The sequence below is a fragment of the Macaca thibetana genome, chromosome 15, assembly GCF_024542745.1.
Source record: "Macaca thibetana thibetana isolate TM-01 chromosome 15, ASM2454274v1, whole genome shotgun sequence".
NCBI classification, from domain to species: Eukaryota; Metazoa; Chordata; class Mammalia; order Primates; family Cercopithecidae; genus Macaca; species Macaca thibetana.
Genome location: NC_065592.1, coordinates 11,683,695 through 11,704,152, shown reverse-complemented (window position 1 = coordinate 11,704,152; position 20,458 = coordinate 11,683,695). Strand labels below are relative to the sequence as shown.

Genomic DNA, 20,458 nt, shown 5'->3' with positions numbered 1-20,458 from the left:
CCTTGACCTCCAGGACTGAAGCGATCCTCCCACGTTATCCTCTTGAGTTGCTGAGACTACAGGTACACGCCACCATGCCTGACTGATTTTTTATTTTCGTAGAAATGGGGTCTTACTATGTTGCCCAAGCTGGTCTCAAACTCCTGGGCTCAAGTGATCCTCCTGCCTTGGCCTCCCAAAGTGTTGGGATTATAGGTGTGAGCCACCTTCCTGGCTGAATGGCACTTACTCAACATCTTCTATGATGTTTTCCTTCGGTTTTTCTTTTTTTTTTTTTCTTTTTTTTTTGAGACGGAGTCTCGCTCTGTCACCCAGGCTGTAGTGCAGTGGCCGGATCTCAGCTCACTGCAAGCTCCGCCTCCCGGGTTCACGCCATTCTCCTGCCTCAGCGTCCCGAGTAGCTGGGACTACAGGCAGCCGCCACCTCGCCCGGCTAGTTTTTTGTATTTTTTAGTAGAGACGGGGTTTCACCGTGTTAGCCAGGATGGTCTCTATCTCCTGACCTCGTGATCCGCCCGTCTCAGCCTCCCAAAGTGCTGGGATTACAGGCGTGAGCCACCGCTCCCGGCCTTCCTTCAGTTTTTCACAGCAGACCTACCTTGCACATCTTTTGTCAGCATATAGGGCTTACAACTTCAGAACACAAAAGAAATGGCAGAGAGGTGACGGTGAAGGAAAGGCATTACAGACCACATCAACTTGGGATCATGTGTGGAGCCCGTGCTGTGTGGTTGCTGTGCATTGCCTGGCCAAAGATATACAATAAACCTCACTGTTCTAGCACTCACTGGTGCCTGCATATATGTGTGTATGTGTGTGTGTGTTTCATTTTTTGAGACAAGATCTCACTCTATCATTCAGGCTGGAGTGCAGTGGCATGATTGTGGCTCACTGCAGCCTTGACCTCCCTGGCTCAATTGATCCTCCCACCTCAGCCTCCCAAGTAGCTGGGAGTATGGGCACGGACCACCCTGCCTCGCTAATGTTTTAATTTTTTGTAGAGACAGGGTTTTGCCATGTTGCCTAGGCTGGTCTTGAACTCCTGTCTCAGTGATCCTCCTATCTCAGCCTCCCAAAGTGCACAGCCTCTGTGTGCATTTTAGGTGTACCAGTGAGAGTGAAGATCCTTTTGAATTCTGTTCCCTTTTCCAGAGTGCTGGAAGTAGAAGGGGAAGACCTTGCAGTTTCCTAACGGTGGGAAAAGGACCTCATAGGTGAGTTACTACCTGGCCTGCCAGTACTGGGGCTCCTACAGTCCTCCACGTACGTAATCTCCAGTTTCGGAAACCAGCTCCCTCCCAAGGGACTCTGCAAATTTGACAGTTTTGGATGAGCCCCAAATCTGCCTCCCTGGAGCTTGCACCTCTGCTCTCTGTTCTACTCCATGGGACCACAGCGTGTTTTAAATCTTCAGTGATGGCTGGGCATGGTGGCTCACGCCTGTAATCCCAGTGCTTTTGGAGGCCGAGGCAGGCGGATCATGAGATCAAGAGACCAAGATCATCCTGGCCAACATGGTGAAACCCTGTCTCTAGTAATACAAAAATTAGCCGGGCGTGGTGGCGGGCGCCTGTGGTCCCAGCTACTAAGGAGGCTGAGGCAGGAAAATCGCTTGAACCTGGGAGGCGGAGGTTGCAGTGAGCCGAGATTGTGCCCCTGTACTCCAGTTTGGCGACGGAGCAAGACTCTGTCTTTAAAAAAAAAAAAAAAAAAAAAAACCTTCAGTGACAAAATCCAGTCTGTCTGTCTAGCCATTTCTTTGGGCTTCCCTAGGCAAAATGTGTCTCTGGGCTATCGCCTTTTCCCTGGAGTCCAGGCTGTGGGGACAGATCTGCCCTTTGTCTCTGCCCAACCCCCTCCAGTTTAGGGACCTGTTTCCAACAGAATTTTCTTGGAACCGAGGTGGTGGAACCCATAACTTGGAGGAACACTTCTTTGGCAAGCAAATTACGTTTATGTGACTGTTATTTTAACTAGCCTGTCCCTGCCAGATGATCTGTTCATCACACATCTGGGGACGGGTACCGTCTTCAGGGTTTTTTCTAAATCCTCTTTTTTTCCTCTTCAGCCCATTCCCTCTCTCCCCTTCCCTCTCCAGATATTCAGGTGAGAATCAGAAGCCAGCCATCACCTTTACTTTCAGAGATCTGGGCTCTGAGCGTCTTGCATCCGAATTTCCCCCAGGCCTCTCATGCCATCCATTCCCTTTGAGAGCTTCCTCTCGCTTTGATCACTGATTCTGCCTGCTCTCCGGGGTGCTCGGGCTTCCTCAAGGAGCTGGGCCTCAGCTCCCAGGCGTTGGTGCCACCTCAGCTGAGAAAAGGGTTTCCTGCCTTGCTTGGGTATCACCTTTGCAGAGGGAAGGCGCTTGGGACGGTCGCTAGTCTCACCCTCCTCTTTGCCCTTTCATCACAGTGGCTTTTCCAGGTTCTGGTCTCTCTCTCTCCTTCTTGCCCTGTCTCCCTCCTGTGCCCTGGTCAGGCTGGTGGTAAAATGGGAATGCTATTAGGTTCCATAGCTAAACTACTAGTTCCCTTCTTTTCTTCCACTGTGTTGCCCGCCCCCCCGCCCCCGCCCCGCTCCCCCGCCCTGACTTTCCCCCAGAACGGGCCTCCAGGAACCTCCTGCCACCAGGCTCTGTTGAAAGACCCCACTTCCGACCGTAGTCAGGGCATGGCCATCTGCAGGCCTTGTGAGTGTTAGAGCCTTCCACCATGAAGATAAAGCCACAACTCTCTGTGATTGTACTCGTGGAAGTGGTTCCCAGGCCAGCACCCCTGTGAAGTGTCAGGCATTATCTGGCCCAGATGGAAAGGGTTGAGTGGTTCCCTTCCTGGTGGCTCTGTGTGGAAGATAAGGCCCACAGAACCTCATCAACGGCCCCCACAGGGCTGGCAAAGGCCTGGCAACCCTGAGAGATCTAAAGAGGGCAGAGGATTCAGGAACAGGGTATTCTGTACCTGGGACTTGCCCTGGCACAACGATGGTCACTCGCTTGGGTCCTGGAGGGCAGAACAAAGGGAGAGCCAGTGCATACCTCCTGGAAGTGGAGGCCTCAGCCTAGGGCTGAGATTGCCTGGGGCTAATCTGGAGGTCCCTTTAGAACTTATATCCTGCTGGATGGAGGAGGGACCAGAAGAGTCCTAGTCTGAGGGAGGAGGCCCAGCTAGGTGAAGAAAGAACAGGACCGTGAAACAAAATTCTGGTGAATTAAACCGTTAATTATAGAAAAATAAAACCATAAACTAGTTTTTTAAAACATTTTATTTATTTATTTATTTATTTATTTTCATTTATTTTTTGAGGTGGAGTCTTGCTCTGTCACCAGGCTGGAGTGCAGTGGCACGATCTCGGCTCACTGCAACCTCCACCTCCCGGGTTCGAGCAGTTCTCCTGCCTCAGCTTCCCAAATAGCTGGGACTATAGGAGTGCACCACCACATCAGGCTAATTTTTGTATTTTTAGTAGAGACAGGGTCTCACCGTGTTGGCCAGGATGGTCTTGATCTCCTGACCTCGTGATCCACCTGCCTCGGCCTCCCAAATTGCTGGGATTACAGTGGTGAGCCACTGCGCCCCGCCTATTTTTTATTTTTATTTTTTGGAGATGGCATCTTGCTCTGTCGCCCAGGCTGGAGTGCAGTGGCATGATCTCGGCTCACTGCAACCTCCACCTCCCCAGTTCAAGCGATTCTCCTGCCTCAGCCTCCTGAGTAGCTGGGACTACAGGCACCACCATGCCTGTCTAATTTTTTTTTTTTTTTTTTTTTGTATTTTTAGTAGAGATGGAGTTTCACCGTATTGGCCAGGTTGGTCTCGAATTCTTAACCTTGTGATCTGCCCACCTCAGCCTCCCAAAGTGCTAGGATTACAGGCGTGAGCCACTGTTCCCAGCCTAGTTTTTTTTTTTTTTTTTTTTAAGGAGTTGAAGATTTACTTGGTTTTGCAGTAGGGAAGATATTATTAAGGAGAAGACCAAAAAGAAGAAATCCTAAGGGGAAAAATAGATTTGACTATATACAATGTAAAATGTGTTTAGTAAAAGCAAAACAAAAAAAACCCCACATAATTGAAATGTAAACTATACATTTAAGACAAAAAAAACTTTGCAACGTATAGAACAAAGAGCTTATAAAATTAATAAGAAAAAAGATGAATACTCCCATTTAAAAGGGGAAAGAACATGAAGCAATCCACAAAAGAAATACTGAAGGCTAATAAATATAATCCACGGTAAAGATGTTTTACCTCACTAGAAAACAATTAAAGCAACAATGAAAGCCGACTTTCCTACCCATTCAGTTGGCAATACCCAGCATTGACAAGGGTAGGGGAAAATGGGACATTCATATCCTGCTGTTGGAAACATAAGCTGGTATAACAAGTTCTGGAAGGTAATTTCATATCATGTTTCAAAATTGTAAATGTATCACTCCCTTGATATAGCAGTACTACTTTTAAGAATTCAGTCTAGGAGATACTCTAAGTAACTGAAGATGTACAAATTTATTCATCCTAGTGTTGATTATAATATTGAAAAGCGGCCGGGCGCGGTGGCTCAAGCCTGTAATCTCAGCACTTTGGGAGGCCGAGACGGGCGGATCATGAGGTCAGGAGATCGAGACCATCCTGGCTAATACGGTGAAACCCCGTCTCTACTAAAAAAATACAAAAAACTAGCCGGGCGAAGTGGCGGGTGCCTGTAGTCCCAGCTACTCGGGAGGCTGAGGCAGGAGAATGGCATGAACCCGAGAGGAGGAGCTTGCAGTGAGCTGAGATCTGGCCACTGCACTCCAGCCTGGGTGACAGAGCAAGACTCCATCTCAAAAAAAAAAAAAAAAAAAAAAAAAAATTGAAAAGCTGGAAGCCACTATAATGTCTATCTATAAATCTGGTACATTCCTACAATGCTATACTAGGGAATCATTAAAAATAATGTTGTAAGCTCGGCGCGTGGCTCGTGTCTGTAACCCCAGCACTCTGTGAGACCAAAGTTGGAGGATCACTTGAACCCAGGAGTTTGAGACCAGCCTGGGCAACATAGCAAGACCCCATCTCTATAATTAATAATAATGATAATAAAATGACTTATACATGTGTAAATAAACCTCTATGGCATGGGGAAATATCCATGACGCATTGTTGAGTGTGGAAAAGCAACTTAAAAAAGAACTTGTGTTGTGTGAGACTATTTAAGTCAAAGTATACACATGTGGTCAGGCGCAGTGGCTTACGCCTGTGATCCCAGCACTTTGGGAGGTCAAGGTGCATGCATTACTTGAGGTCAGGATTTCAAGACCAGCCTGGCCAACATGGTGAAAATACAAAAATTAGCCAGGCGTGGTGGTGCACGCCTGTAGTCCCAGCTACTCGGGAGGCTGAGGCAGGAGAATCGCTTGAACCGGGGAGTCAGAGGTTGCAGTGAGCCAAGATCACACCACTGTGCTCCAGCCTGGTGAGAGTGAGACTCCGTCTCAAAAAAATTAAAATAAATAAATAAAATAAAGTATACATATGTATATGCAAGATATGCTGTTACATTTCATAATGTATAAATAATGGTCTCTATATTTGATACCTATAGGTATCACTTTTTTTTCTTTTGGAGACCGAGTCTCGCTCTGTTGTCCAGGCTGGAGTGCAGTGGAGTGATCTTGACTCACTGCAACCTCTGCCTCCCGGGTTCAAGCGATTCTCCTGCCTCACCCTCCTGAGTAGCTGGGATTACAGGCGCGCACCACCACACCTGGCTAATGTTTGTATTTTTAGTAGAGACGGGGTTTCACATTGTTGGCCGGGCTGGTCTCAAACTCGTGACCTCAGATGATCTGCCTGCCTTGGCCTCCCAAAGTGCTGGCATTACAGGTGTGAGCCACTGCGCCCGGCATATAGATATCTATTTTTATTGAATGAGATAATGAGATAGTATATTTCATGAGATAAAATTTAGTGAACACTTTGTAAATGCTGGCAATTAGGAAATGAGGGTGGGTAGGGTGGCTAGAGCCAGATATTAAGGTGTATTTTATTTCAAGCTGAGAAATTTGGATTTTACCCTGTGACCATGGGGAGGCAGTAGAACTCAATTCAGTGAACACTTACAGAGTGTCTACTGTAGAAATGTCTAAGTTAAAAGAATATTGCTGCAGAGAATGCCATTTGTATCAAGGGCAGGTCAATAAATTGGATCTCCAAGGTAGATGGCCTTGGGAACTTCATCAGGGTCTGGGGCTAGTCCTCAGCCTTGTAGACCTAGAAATCTATCTTTGAGACACAGGGAAAGTGGATCTGAATCTGTCACTGACTTATGGTCACTACGTGTAAAACTGACATATAGAATTAGAATGCCACCGTGTTAAATTTCAGAGACCTAGTGGAATGCAAAAATCAGACATATTTACCACATTCTTTTCAGCCACTTCTAGTAGTACTAACATGAATGGCTACCATTTATTAGACATTTAATGGGCACTGAGCAGTTTGTTTGTTTGTTTGTTTGTTTTGAGATGGAGTCTCGCTCTGTTGCCCAGGCTGAAGTACAATGGTGTGATCTCGGCTCACTGCAACCTCCACCTCCTGGGTTCAATTGAATCTCCTGCCTCAGCCTCCCAAGTAGCTGGGATAACGCCACCACTATGCCCAGCTAATTTTTGTATTTTTAGTAGAGAGAGGGTTTCACTATGTTGTCTAGCCTGGTCTTGAACTCCTGACCTCAAGTGATCCACCTGCCTTGGCCTCCCAAAACGCTGGGATTACAGGCATGAGTCACTGTGCCTGGCCAAACAATATACTAAGCACTTTTCATGCATTATTTCCTTGCGTCCTCAGAACAACTCTGTGAGGTAGATACTGTTATTCTATTCATTTTACAGAAGCGGAAACTGAGACTTCTGGAGATTCAGTTGGGCAGGGTTGTACAACATTGAGGTGGTGTGAAGTGGGATGTGGCTTCATAGCTTGCCCTATATATATTGTCAGTCATGTCCCAAACCTGTGCTAAGCATTAGGGATACAGTAGAGAGCAAAGCTGACAGCCTGGCCGTCATGGAAGCTTTGAGTTTAGCAGTGGAGAAACATCAGTCACATGAATCACATGGCCAGAATAGCACATAATCACAAAATGCAATGAAGAAAAGGTGGAGGGAACCAGGAGAGCCTATGACAGGAGGATCTGACCCCATGTGGGAGCCACAGGAAGTGACACTTGAAAGAAACCTGATGGTAAGTTACTAGGTAAGGGGGGTGGCAGGGAAGGAAAAGCATTTCAAACAGAGGGAACAGCACGTGCAAGGGACTTGAGGCTGGAAGAATCCTGACATATACAAGGAACTGAAAAAGGCTAAAGTGGCTGGAGCACAGGAGAGTGGCCTGAGATGACACACACACGGAGGGCCCGTTCCTGGTGTTCAGCTCTGCATTTCCAATGTGAACCTTGATGACCCTTTTACAATGCTTCTGTGACCAAGCAACCTGCCTGCCTTCTTTTTTTTTTTTTTTTTTTTTTTTGGAGACAGTCTCGCTCTGTTGCCCAGGCTGGAATGCAGTGGTGCGATCTTGGTTCACTGCAAGCTCCGCCTCCCAGGTTCACACCATTCTCTCACCTCAACCTCCTGAGTGGCTGGGACTACAGGCGCCCGCCACCATGCCTGGCTAATTTTGTTTTTTGTATCTTTAGTAGAGACAGGTTTTCACCGTGTTAGCCAGGATGGTCTCGATCTCCTGACCTCGTGATCTGCCCACCTCGTCCTCCCAAAGTGCTGGGATTACAGGCGTGAGCCACCACGCCCGGCCGCAACCTGCCTTCTAAAGAATCCACTCCTCCGTTAGAGTGATTATCTTTTTCTTTTTCAGAGGACAGTCAAGTTTTCTTAGCCTGAGGGTCAACTTGTCTGTTTTTTTTTTTTTTTTTATGAGACAGGGTCTCACTCTGTCACCTAGACTGGAGTATAGTGGTCTGTGATCACATCTCACAGCATCCTTGACCTCCCAGGCTCAAGCGATCTCCCTCAGCCTCCCAAGTAGCTGGGACTAAAGGTGGGTGTCACCACACCTGGTTAATGTTTTTTTTTTTTTTTTTTTGTAGAGATGGGGTCTCACTGTGTTGCCCAGGTTGGTCTTGAACTCCTGGGCTCAAGTGATCCCCCTGCCTTGGCCTCCCAAACTGCTGGGATTACAGGCATGAGCCACTGCTCCTGGCCAACTTGTCTCTTTAAGGTGTCTTTGCGTATCATAATTCTGCTTGCTTCACTTGGTTTTAAAGTTGGAGTTTCAGAAGACAGTCTGACTTCCTTTGTAGTTGTGTTTTTGGATTGTGCCTCTCTCTAGACCCAGATGATATTATTACTGGTCTTCGAGCAAGGAAAGGCTTTTTCTCTCAGACATGGGAGGGCAAGCTGCATCCCTCCCACAGAAGGGAAGGAAGCTCTGAGAGATTCAGGGGTCCAGGCTTCTCAAATTTATCTGAGTCCACTTGGATAGTTAGGCTTGTATAAAGAGTCTGTCTTTAGCCCCACTAAAATGCAGTGCTTGGTGCTTGCTAAGGCCCTAGGCCACAGACATAAAGTCTTTATGGTCCCTGCCCCTGAACAGCTCACAGCCTCAGTTGTCACTTAGATTTAAAAAATGACTGGTGGTGGGCCTGGAGCAGTGGCTCATGCTTGTAATCCCAGCACTTCAGGAGGTGGGTGGATCACTTGAGGTCAGGAGTTCAAGACCAGCCTGGCCAACATGGCAAAACCCCGTCTCTACTAAAAATACAAAAATTAGCTGGGCGTGGTGGTGCATGCCTGTAATCACAGCTACTCGGGAGGCTGAGGCAAGAGAATTGCTTGAACCCAGGAGGTGCAGGTTGCAGTGAGCTGAGATTGCACCACTACACTCCAGCCTAGGTAACAGAGCAAAACTCTGTCTCAAAACAAAACAAAACAAAACAAAAAACACTCAGCAAACTATACATTTAAAGTGGGAATATTTTATTTTAATTATACCCTAATAAAGTTGATTTTAAAAAGAAAAATATATTAATATGGCAATACTGGGAGAGAAGTATAACCTATTTTCCCAGTATTAAGCTGGGTCCCTTCTTCGAACCTCTAAATCCTAGTAACCCCAAACCCTTGCCTTTTATTCACCCAGCCCAAGGGAGGGTAGCTTCCTTCCACAGTTATTGCCTCTCACAGTCTAGTGATCCCTTTTCATTTTTTCTTAGACTGCCAGTACAGTTTTAATCCATTTCTTAAGTTATCTCTGCTGAAGTCACCGGTGCAATTTCTGTTTTTGTTTTTTTTTTTTTTTTTTTTTTTTTTTTTTTTTTTTTTGAGAAAAGGTCTCACTCTGTCGCCCAGGCTGGAGTGCAGTGGTGCAATCATGGCTCAGTGCCACCTTACCGCCGCCTCACCCTCCAGGGCTCAATCAATCCTCCCAGCCTGCCCTCTCGAATAGCTGGGACTACAGGTGCACACCACCACACCTGGCTAATTTTTGTATTTTTTGTAGAGATGGGGTCTTGCTATGTTGCCCAGACTGGTTTTCAACTCCTGGGCTCAAGCAGTCTACCCACTTTGGCCTCCCAAAGTGCTGGGATTACAGGTATGAGACACCACACCTGGCTGATTTCTTTTTCTTTCTTTCTTTCTTTCTTTTCTTTTTCTTTTTTTTTTGACTGCTACATTTTACTTTATTTTGCTTGTAAGCAAAACAATTGACTAAGTTGTCCCAAAAATGTTAGTGTTCACTGATCAAGAAGGAAATGAGGTCAGAAGGCAAACTTTCCACTTCCTCTCAAATATAAATTGCAAGTATCACAGAAAATTGTAACAACACATGCAACATGGCTGGTTTTCAACATACAGAGTGTCCAAGCAAGAAGAGTGAGTACTGAAGATCAACAGAGGTCAGATTGGGGGCACTACTACAGGAAGTCTGAATCTATCCACGCAGTTTTTTCCTCCCACAGTCCAGGCTCAACACTTCTTCCTATTCTAAGGTGGCTTCTCCATATGTAGAAATCCAGGCTGTTCCATATATATTTCTTGCCCAGCTGTGTTTCACAAGGCATCTCCACAAGCCAAGCCCCGACTCAAATTCTGTACAGGAAGTTCCCGTTGCTGTCAAAGAACTCTCGGCCCCTCTGCACTACTTTGCTGCTGAAGTTACTCGGCTCCTCTGCCTTCAACTCCTCCAGCTTCTGATCACTTGGCAATGCACCACTGCCAGTTCTTCTGGTGCTCTCAGAATCACTGGAGTACTTCTGTAGCTCTCTTGGATGACCTAGGGGCACAGCAACAGGCACAAAGCTCTCCTCCAGGTGCTGGATTTCTTTATTTCTTCCCTTCCATCTCCTTGGTATATTTGTCCTGTGACTGTCTGACTCTATCACTTTCAAAGCTGTGCTGTGATTCGCGTCTTTGGATGAGGCTTCATGCCCTGGCATAAGCAAAGAGCCTGATACAGAGTGGCCTGCAGGGAGCAGCTTTGAGGTATTTCCAGCGCCCCGGAGCTGCTGGAGAGAGTGGGCAAGCCCAGCTTTCTTAAGGACTTTTTGATCCTGCTTCAGCTTCTGCTCCAATGTGGGTACAAACTTGCTTTTTAAAACTCTTCGGATCACATCAGTGCTGACATTAAAGCCTTCAGCCAACTTGGGAACTGACCAGGACTCTGGAAATTCCTCCCGTAAATACCGGATCTGCTCCATGGCTTCCCGGGTCAGGGTTCTGGGCGGGGCACCAGGCGCCTCCATTTGCCTCCGAATTTTCTGGAATCGGATTGCTTTTTTCTGTCCTTTCAGGGTGCTGGGGGAAGAGAACCAATGGCACAAGCCATGCGTGGAAGCAGAATGGATGTTTGAAGAGCCTCAGGCTAAATCATGGAGCGCCCAGCCCTCTTCTCTTTGATCGCAAGGGCAACCGGGCCGTGTTGCCGGCTTAGAGTTGCTCTGTACACCCAGAAAGCTAACACCTAGAACAATAACTGCCTGTAAGCATGCCGAACTCTCTAAACTAATGATGAAATACGTCACTAATGAAGGGACCAGTGGTCCCTGGGGAGCTGAACGCCTCACGCTGCGCGACTAACAACGGGTAAGAGGAAACGAGGGCCGCCGCGCAAGCAGCGGCAGGACACTCGGCGCCAAGGGGGCGCAGCCTGGGGCGCCGGGGCGCGAGGCCCAGCTTCAAGCTGAGGGCCCGAGGAGAAGCCGGTACCTCTCCACCTCCTGCAGCTCCCGTTCCTCCGGCTCCCAGTCGGAATCGGGGTCCGGCTCCCGGCCGATAGGGCCTGGGCCCGCCACCCCCCGGGTCGCGAACCCACAGCGAGCGACGGCAGCGCAAACGCGCCCCCCCAGCAAGACACTCAGGGAAACCGCCATGTCGACGCAAACCAGCCTTCAGCCTTTTTTTTTTTTTTTTTTTTTTTTGAGATGGAGTCTCGCTCTGTCGCCCAGGCTGGAGTGCAGTGGCGCGATCTCAGCTCACTGCAAGCTCCGCCTCCCAGGTTCACGCCATTCTCCTGCCTCAGCCTCCCAAGTAGCTGGGACTACAGGCACCCACCACCACACCTGGCTAATTTTTTGTATTTTTAGTAGAGACGGGGTTTCATCATGTTAGCCAGGATGGTCTTGATCTCCTGACCTCGTGATCCGCCTGCCTCGTCCTCCCAAAACTCTGGGATTACAGGTGTGAGCCACGGTGCCCGGCCACACCTGGCTGATTTCTTTCTCTTGCCTAGGCTCTGGCTGGTCTCTCCAGGATGGGACTCTGGGACAGGTTTGGTTGTTCTCCTAGTCTTGAATGCACTGCTGCCTCACTTGCCAATGGGAAAGCACAAGTTGGAAACGCACAGCATATAGCAGCATCGTGACTCATGAAATGATCCTCTGAAGTTGATGTTGATGAAATGTGGCTGCCACTTTTACCGATAGGCAGGAATACGAACTTCAAGGGCTGAGAAAGGAATGGCTTTCTCTGACTGCACTAGAGCACTTACAGAAAGAAAATGGGAAGCTTCAGGCTCGAGTCATGGTTAGAGAATCCACAGCTTTTATGATGGGTCTGAGTGCATCTCTTCTTTCTTGAGGTGTGGGTCAACCTCAGTGAAAACCAGACCCAAACTTTGTGGGCTGCAGGATTAAAATATTAGTTGAACTCACAGCCTTGCCACATGTCTCATGAAAAATGTAGGGCATTGATTCAGAAAGACTGGAATCCTGAGAGCCTGAGTGGGGCATCCAGGCAGACTCAGATACATCTGAGAATCCCCAAACCCCTGAATGTCTGTGAGCCTCCCTCCCTTCTGTGGGAGGGACACGGTTTGCTTTCTCATGTCTGAGAGGAAAATCCCTTCCTTGCTTGAAGGCCAGCAATCATCTCACCTGGGACAGTGGCCTTGTATGGAGGTGTCCATTCTCTCCAAGACCCACTCCATCTACCGCTTCATCACCCCTACGATTGTATCTAGCATCAGATTTCAGCATGCTTCAGAATACAAAGTGTGACCTGGAAGGAGGTAGTAAATACTACAAAATGATCTTGCCGTGTATTGAAATAATTTTGCCATTTATATCACAAAAACCTAAGGAGTGTGTTTGGCAGTGGTTAGACCAAGGAGGACAGAATGGAACACTGGACAGGGCTGAATTTATTTTATTTTATTTTATTTTATTTATTTTATTTATTTTTTTTGAGACGGAGTCTCGCTCTGTCACCCAGGCTGGAGTGCAGTGGCTGGATCTCAGCTCACTGCAAGCTCCGCCTCCTGGGTTTACGCCATTCTCCTGCCTCAGCCTCCCGAGTAGCTGGGACTACAGGCGCCCGCCACCTTGCCCGGCAAGTTTTTTGTATTTTTTAGTAGAGACGGGGTTTCACCGTGTTAGCCAGGATGGTCTCGATCTCTTGACCTCATGATCCGCCCGTCTCGGCCTCCCAAAGTGCTGGGATTACAGGCTTGAGCCACCGCGCCCGGCCCAGGGCTGAATTTATGTATATGGGTGCCCTGACCGGACAGCCTGGATTCACTGTGCCAGCTCGTGCAGCTAGAAGTGGCACAGTTTGCCAGGTTACTTGGCTGAAACTTGGATTCACTGAGGATGATGGGACTCATGGTGACAAAAGTCAAGTGGCAGGCAGCCCTTAAAAACGAGGCAGAGGCCGGGCGTGGTGGTTCACACCTGTAAACCCAGCACTTTGGGAAGTTGAGGTGGGTGGATCACCTGAGGTCAGGAGTTCGAGACCAGTCTGGTCAACATGGTAAAACCCCATCTTTACTAAAAATACAAAAGGAAAAAGAAAAAAACAAAAAATGCTGGGCGTGGTGGCTCATACCTGTAATCTCAGCACTTTGGGAGGCTGAGGCGGGTAGATCACCTGAGATCAGGAGTTTGAGACCAGCCTGGCTAATATGGTGAAACCCCATCTCTACTAAAAATACAAAAATTAGCCGGGCGTAGTGGTGGTGCCTGTAATCCCAGCTACTCAGGAGGCTGAGGCAGGAGAATACCTTGAACCTGGGAGGTGGAGGTTGCAGTGAGCCGAGATTGCGCCATTGCACTCCAGCTGGGGGACAGGGTGAGACTCCATCTCAAAAAAAAAAAAAAAAAAAAAAAAACACACACACACAAATTAGCCAGGAGTGGTGGTGCACGCCTGTAGTCCCAGCTGCTCGGGAGGCTGAGGCAGTAGAATCACTTGAATCTGGGAGGCAGAGGTTGCAGTGAGCTGAGATTGCACCACTGTGCTCCAGCCTGGGCGACAGAGGAAGACTCCATTTCAAAAAAAAAAAAAAATACCAGACAAGGTGGACATAAGGACCACCATGGGCAACAAGAACACAGTGGCAATCAGAATGTTATGACCTGTAGGGAATCTCATGGGTGATTAATTAATCATGGCATCCCCAGGGATGAAACAGGTAGCTTATTGAAATATTATTTGATTCATCATTATAACAGAAAATATTTCTAATTGTAGACACTCGACTTGGTCGGGTGCGGTGGCTCACGCCTCTAATCCCAGCACTTTGGGAGGCCGAGGCAGGTGGATCACAAGGTCAAGAGATCAAAACCATCCTGGCCAACATGGTGAAACCCCGTCTCCACTAAAAATACAAAAATTAGCTGGGCATAGTGGCACGAGCCTGTAGTCCCAGCTACTCAGGAGGCTGAGGCAGGAGAATCGCTTGAACCGGGAGGCGGAGGTTGCAGTAAGCTGAGATGGCACCACTGTACTCCAGCCTGGCGACAGAGCGAGACTCCATCTCAAAAAAAGAAACTCAACTTAAGTGCCCATAATAGGAAGTTGTAACTTTTCACCTAGGTGGACTGAAGCCAGTTCATAGCCCTAGAGCCCCATAGTGGAAAGGGGATCAGGTTTCCTTGAGAAAGGATTCTCCAGTGCTGGCACCCAAGGTACCTATAACTATTTACTAAAGTGACTGTGTGTCTTTTGAGGAGTGCTAGATACTGGCTCTGTCTTGGTCTGTTCGGGCTGCTATAACAAAATACCATAGATTGGGCGGCTTATAAACAATAGATATTTATTTCTCACCGTTCTGGAGGCTGGGAAGTCCAAGATCAAGGTGTTGGCAGAGTCAGTGTTGGGTGAGGGCCTGTTCCTCAGAGACAGCCGTCTTGTCACTATAGCTTTACATGATGAAAGAGGCAAGGCATCTCTCTGGGGATCTCTTTTATAATGGCACTAATCCCATTCGTGAGGGCAGGGCCCTCATGACCTCATCACCTGCCAAAGGCCTTCCAAATGCCATTACCTTGGGGGTTTGGTGGCTCATGCCTGTAATCCTAGCACTTTGGGAGGCCGAGGCGGGCAGATTGCCTGAGCTCAGGAGTTTGAGACCAGCCTGGGCAACGTGGTGAAACCCCATCTCTGCTAAAATGCAAAGAAAAAGCCAGTTATGGTGGCGTGCGCCTGTAGTCCCAGCTAGTCAGGAAGCTGAGGCAGGAAAATCACTTGAACCCGGGAGGCAGAGGTTGCAGTGAGCGGAGATCATGCCACTGCACTCTAGCACTCCAGCCTGGGTGACAGAGCAAGACTCCGTCTCCAAAAAAAAAAAAAAAATTCAGCTTATGAGGCCAGGCGCAATGGCTCATGCCTGTAATCCCAGCACTTTGGAGGTTGAGGCAGGCGAATTACTTGAGGTCAGGAGTTCTAGTCCAGCCTGGCCAACATGGAGAAACCCCATCTCTACTAAAAGTATGAAAATTAGCTGGGCTTGGTGGCATGTGCCTGTAATCCCAGCTACTCGGGAGGCTGAAGCATGAGGATCACTTGAACCCTGGAGGAAGAGGTTGCAGTGAGCAAAGATTGCACCACTGCACTCCAGGGCGATAGACTGAGACTCTGTCCACAACCCCCCTCCAAAAAAAAAAAAGGGCCAGGGGAGGTGGCTCACACCTGTAATCCCAGCACTTTGGGAGGCCGAGACAGGCAGATCACTTGAGTTCAGGAGTTTGAGACTAGCCTGGCCAACATGGTGAAACCCTGTCTCTACTAAAAATACAAAAATTAGCTGGGCGTGGTGGTGCACGCCTGTAAGGCCAGCTATTCAGGAGGCTAAGGCAAGAGAATCACTTGAACCCAGGAAGCAGAGGTTGCAGTGAGCTGAGATTGTGCCACTGTACTCCAATCTGGGTGACAGAGTGAGACTCTGTCACAAAAAGAAAAAAAGATTTCAGCAGATGAATTTTGGGGGAACATAAACATTTAGTCCGTTGCAGGGTCTAATTAGATGATAATAATTTCTGCCAACACAAAATACCACTGTAGTCCACGTGTCACAAACTAGGGGCTTATGGTGAGTAGGTAAAAAAAAAAAAATGGAGTTTTGGCCAAAGTCTGTCCCACTGTGGGCCCGGCAGATCCATCGACCACCTATGGTCATTTCCGCAGTTCTTGACTGTATGATTGGAATAGACATACTCAATAATCCACATTGACTCCCTGATCTGTGGAATGAAGATTGTTAATGGTAGGTAGAGCCCACCAGAAGCCCTTGGAATTTCTCTTCTTTACTAGGATAGTTTTTTTTAATTTTTTTTTGAGACGGGGTCTCGCTCTGTCACCCAGGCTGGAGTGCAGTGGCAGGATCTCGGCTCACTGCAAGCTCCGCCTCCCGGGTTTATGCCATTCTCCTGCCTCAGCCTCCCAAGTAGCTGGGACTACAGGTGCCCGCCACCTCGCCTGGCTAGATTTTTTTTATTTTTTAGTAGAGACGGGGTTTCACTGTGTTAGCCAGGATGGTCTTAATCTCCTGACCTCATGATCCGCCTGTCTTGGCCTCCCAAAGTGCTAGGATTACAGGCTTGAGCCACCGTGCCCGGCCCTTTACTAGGATACTTAACCAAAAGTAGTATTTTCCCAGAGAGAATTGCAGAGAATAATGACATTAAAGACTTGAAATACATAGGGGTGGTAATTCTTGTCTCATTCCCATTTAAATTACCTGTTTGAACTGTACAAAAGGCATGGTCTTGGAGAATATCTGTGGATTAGATGTACTGTGGTCTATTTCTACTCATACTTCTGACACCAAATGCATGGGTTTTTTTTTTTTTTTTTTTTTTTTTCCATACTGACAACCAATTCTCCAACTTTCTAGACACCAGCTGGGTGTAAAGTGATTTGATTCTATTCCAATACTAACTACTTGGAGTTAATGCAGACCACACAGGTTAAGGGCACAGTCCCACAATACTGCCCCTACTTCACATGTCCATCACAAGTCTGGGCCTCCCATACCCCTGACCAATCAGCTAGCAATTGGAGATTCCCATAATCCCGTTCTTATGTTTAATGATTTACTAGAATAGCTCACAGAACTCAGAAAGGCACTTTGCTTACTAATACTGCCTTAATATAAAGTATACAACTCAGGGACAGCCAAATGGAGGAGAATGGGATGAGGCATGTGGGAATGAATGTTCCTGGAACCGAGCCGGGTCCAGCTGCATTTTCTTGTGACACAATAACAAGAAGCAGACAACCTAAGAAAGAAGGGAAGTTATTGCTGTAACTGGATACAGGGAGAACGCTGGAGATAATTCCACCAGACCAACTCAAAGTATTACGATTTTCTTAGTTCTTATACAGGTTGGGGTTATGTGCCTATGTGCAGCATAACATTTGCCTAAGTCTATAGATAACTAATTTTGTTTCAATTAGAAGGTCAGAGGCCAAGAAGAATGCTTGCTAAGTCCAATTAAGAGTCACCAGTACCTTCAAGGCCTGTCTACTGTGGTACCGGAGTGATTATTTCTATCTTATCTCATTAACAGCTTGGTCCAGAGAGCTGCCTTAGACGGTCCAATAAATCTAGTCACACAGTTGCCTCTGTTACCTTGACTCGTCTCAGATTTCATTGACCTAAGATGGGTCCTGGCACTAGGAATGGAAGGCTGTCTCCGTTATTTTGGCTTGCTCCAAGTTAGGGAGAAGCCCCTGCAAGGCTCCTACTGACCATATGTTTCATATCTAGCTTTGATATCTGGGCACCGATTTCTCTAGGTTTAATTATTTGCTCAATGTTAAGGCAGCTCTGTGGAAATTTGTCTGAGTAACTGGAGGGCTATGCAGCCTGTCTGTGTGACTGTCATGGAGGCCTGTTTATGTGATTGTCAAGGAGAACTGTCCTGCCACAGGAAGGCCTGCTCTCTGTGGGCACACCACCCTCCCAGCACCTTGATGTGTTCAACCTAGAACCTCTCTGAAGCCCACAGTTTAGGGGACTTTATAGAGGCTTTATTACATAGGCATGATTGATTACATCATTGGCCACTAGTGATTGAAGTCAATCTCCAGCCCTTCCCTCCTGTCTGAGAGTTGGGGGTCAGGGTTGAAAGTTCCAACCCCCTAATTACAAGGTTGGTTCCCCAGGCAATTAGTGCCCAACCCCAACCCCGATGCTATCTAGGGGCCCACCAAGAGTCATCTCATTAGCATAAACACAGGTATGGTTGAAAGGAGCTTATTATGAATAACAGAAGATGCTCCTCTCACCTCTGTTACTCAGGAAATTACAAAGATTTTAGGAGCTCTCTGCCAGGAACCAGGGATGAAGGCCAAATATATATTTTTTATTATGTTGCAGTGTCTCAAGATGGTTACTTTCATTGCAGCTACTATCCCAGATATGGAATCTATTGCAGCAAATCAGCATAGTCCTTGGTACTTGGTATGCAGATACCGATTTAGAAAAATGTCCTTTTTTTCTTCTTTTTTTTTTTTTTTTGAGACGGAGTCTCACTCTGTCATCCAGGCTGGAGTGCAGTGGCACGATCTTGGCTCACTGCCACCTCCACCTCCCAGGTTCAAGCGATTCTCCTGCCTCAGCCTCCTGAGTAGCTGGGATTGCAGGTGCCTGCCACCATGCCTGGCTAATTTTTGTAATTTTAGTAGAGACAGGGTGTCACCTTGTTGGTCAGGCTGGTCTCAAACTCCTGACCTCGTGATCTGCCTGCCTCGGGCTCCCAAAGTGCTGGGATTATAGGTGTGAGCCAGCGCGCCTGGCCAAAAAGTCCTTTTTGTTTATGCAAAATTGCAGGGACCACCAGAAGTAATTTGCTTTAACCTAACATAGTCAACTATATACCTTTTTCATCTCTCCTCAGGGCTTTCTCAACTCTCTTGCCCTCTTTCATAATCTAGTCCACGGAGATCTTGATTGTCTTGATATCCCGTAGAACGTCACACTGGTGGACTACATTGATGAATCATGTGTATTGGTGTCAAGCATACAGGATAAAGCAAGGTCAAGACCAAGGTGTGATTGATAACTGACAAAGTTACAATAAGCCACTTTTAGATTGTTTATTACTCAGACAGCAAAAAGAATAGCTCATGGGGAGGCAACATTTTTGGCGACTAAGAAGCTGATAGTAGGCTGCAGCTAAGCAGTTTGCAGGACTGATTGTGTAGCTCTATCTATTCTGAGGGGTTGATCTGGGAAGTCTCATACCTCATCAGAACCTGGGAGCAATGAGAAACTGTCTCATGATAGCCTATGGAAGATAGGAAGGTGAGTCCTCACAAGCTTTCCATCTTATGTTCCAAGAGGATTTCAAGGCATTCTTCCAGGACTTAGGTAAGCTGCCATTCCAGCTTTTTTTTTTTTTTTTTTTTGAGACAGAGTCTTGCTCTGTTGCCGGGCTGGAGTGCAGTGCCATGATCTCAACTCACTGAAACCTCTGCCTCCTGGGTTCAAGCAATTCCCCTGCCTCAGCCTCCCAAGTAGCTGGGACTACAGGCGTGTGCCACCACACCTGGCTAATTTTTTGTATTTTAGTAGAGACGGGGTTTCACCATGTTGTCCAGGCTGGTCCCGATCGCCTGACCTCATGATCCACCCACCTCAGCCTCCCAAAGTGCTGGGATTACAGGCATGAGCCACTGCGCCCGGCCGCAATTCAAGCTTTTAATGCATGGCCTCTGTGGATAAGTGCACGTTGCCAGAGTGCCATGGAGGAGCCATTCCTCTACAATTGGATTACAGGGCAGGAAATAGCAAGTACCTTAGATATCTTAGACACATGTGAGCCAAAGAGTGGGAAATAAACCCCCCAAAGATTCAGGGGCCCACTACCTCAATGAAGCTCCTGAGGGTCCAGTGGTTTGGGAGAATGTTGGGATATTCCTCCTAATGTGAAATAAGATGTTTCACCATACACTGCTTGTCATTAAAAAGAAACACAATGCTTGGTGAGACTTTTTGGATTTTGGATACAACATATATTCTATTTGAGTGAGCTGCTCTGACCCAGTTACCAGTAACCTGTTGAGCTGCTGGTTTTGAGTGGGACCTATAGCAAGAGAAAGGTCTGGAGAAATCCAGACTGCAGTACCAGGTTTTCTGCCACTTGGGCCTTATGACTAAGTAGATTCTTTGATGCTCCATGTGCATATGGTTAATAGGAGTGCTCCATGGAGCCTCTACCAAGCCCCAATAGGAGGATACAGACCTCCGCAAAGTCATACCCTTGTCTGTAGACAAGTTTCTCCTTTTGAGAAACATCTCATGTCTTGCTACTGAGCCCTTGTTGAAATTGAACACCTGATGCGGGAACGGTGGGTGACTATGTGACTGAGCTGCTCATCATGCATTGAGTATTATCTGATCCACCAAGCTGTAAGGTTGAGCGTGGGCAGCTGCAATCCATCATCAAGTGGAAATGGTGTGGCTGGGCGCGGTGGCTCATGTCTGTAATCCCAACACTTTGGGAGGCTGAGGCGGGCAGATCACGAGGTCAGGAGTTGGAGACCAGTCTGACCAACATGGTGAAACCCCGTCTCTACTAAAAATACAAAAATTAGCTGGGAGTGGTGGTGCATGCCTGTAATCCTAACTACTTGGGAGGTTGAGGCAGGAGAATTGCTTGAACCTGGGAGGCAGAGGTTGCAGTGAGCCAGATTTCACCATTGTGCTCCAGTCTGGGCTACAAGAGTAAAACTCCATCTCAA

The 20,458-nt window shown here is 47.5% G+C and overlaps 2 protein-coding genes across 2 annotated transcripts in view; one reads left to right on the top strand and one right to left on the bottom strand.

Annotated features, from left to right (window-relative positions):
* Positions 1 to 20,458, top strand: part of GARNL3 (GTPase activating Rap/RanGAP domain like 3) — a 598,754-nt gene that overhangs the window by 85,665 nt on the left and 492,631 nt on the right. The gene's annotated exons all lie outside the window — the stretch shown is intronic.
* LOC126937051 (neugrin-like) lies at positions 9,662 to 11,384 on the bottom strand. Its single transcript, XM_050760276.1, has 2 exons — positions 11,201 to 11,384; positions 9,662 to 10,789 (listed from the first exon to the last, which is right to left on the bottom strand). The coding sequence occupies exons 1-2, from the start codon at positions 11,362 to 11,364 to the stop codon at positions 10,078 to 10,080; spliced, it is 876 nt and encodes a 291-aa protein (XP_050616233.1). The 5' UTR covers positions 11,365 to 11,384; the 3' UTR covers positions 9,662 to 10,077.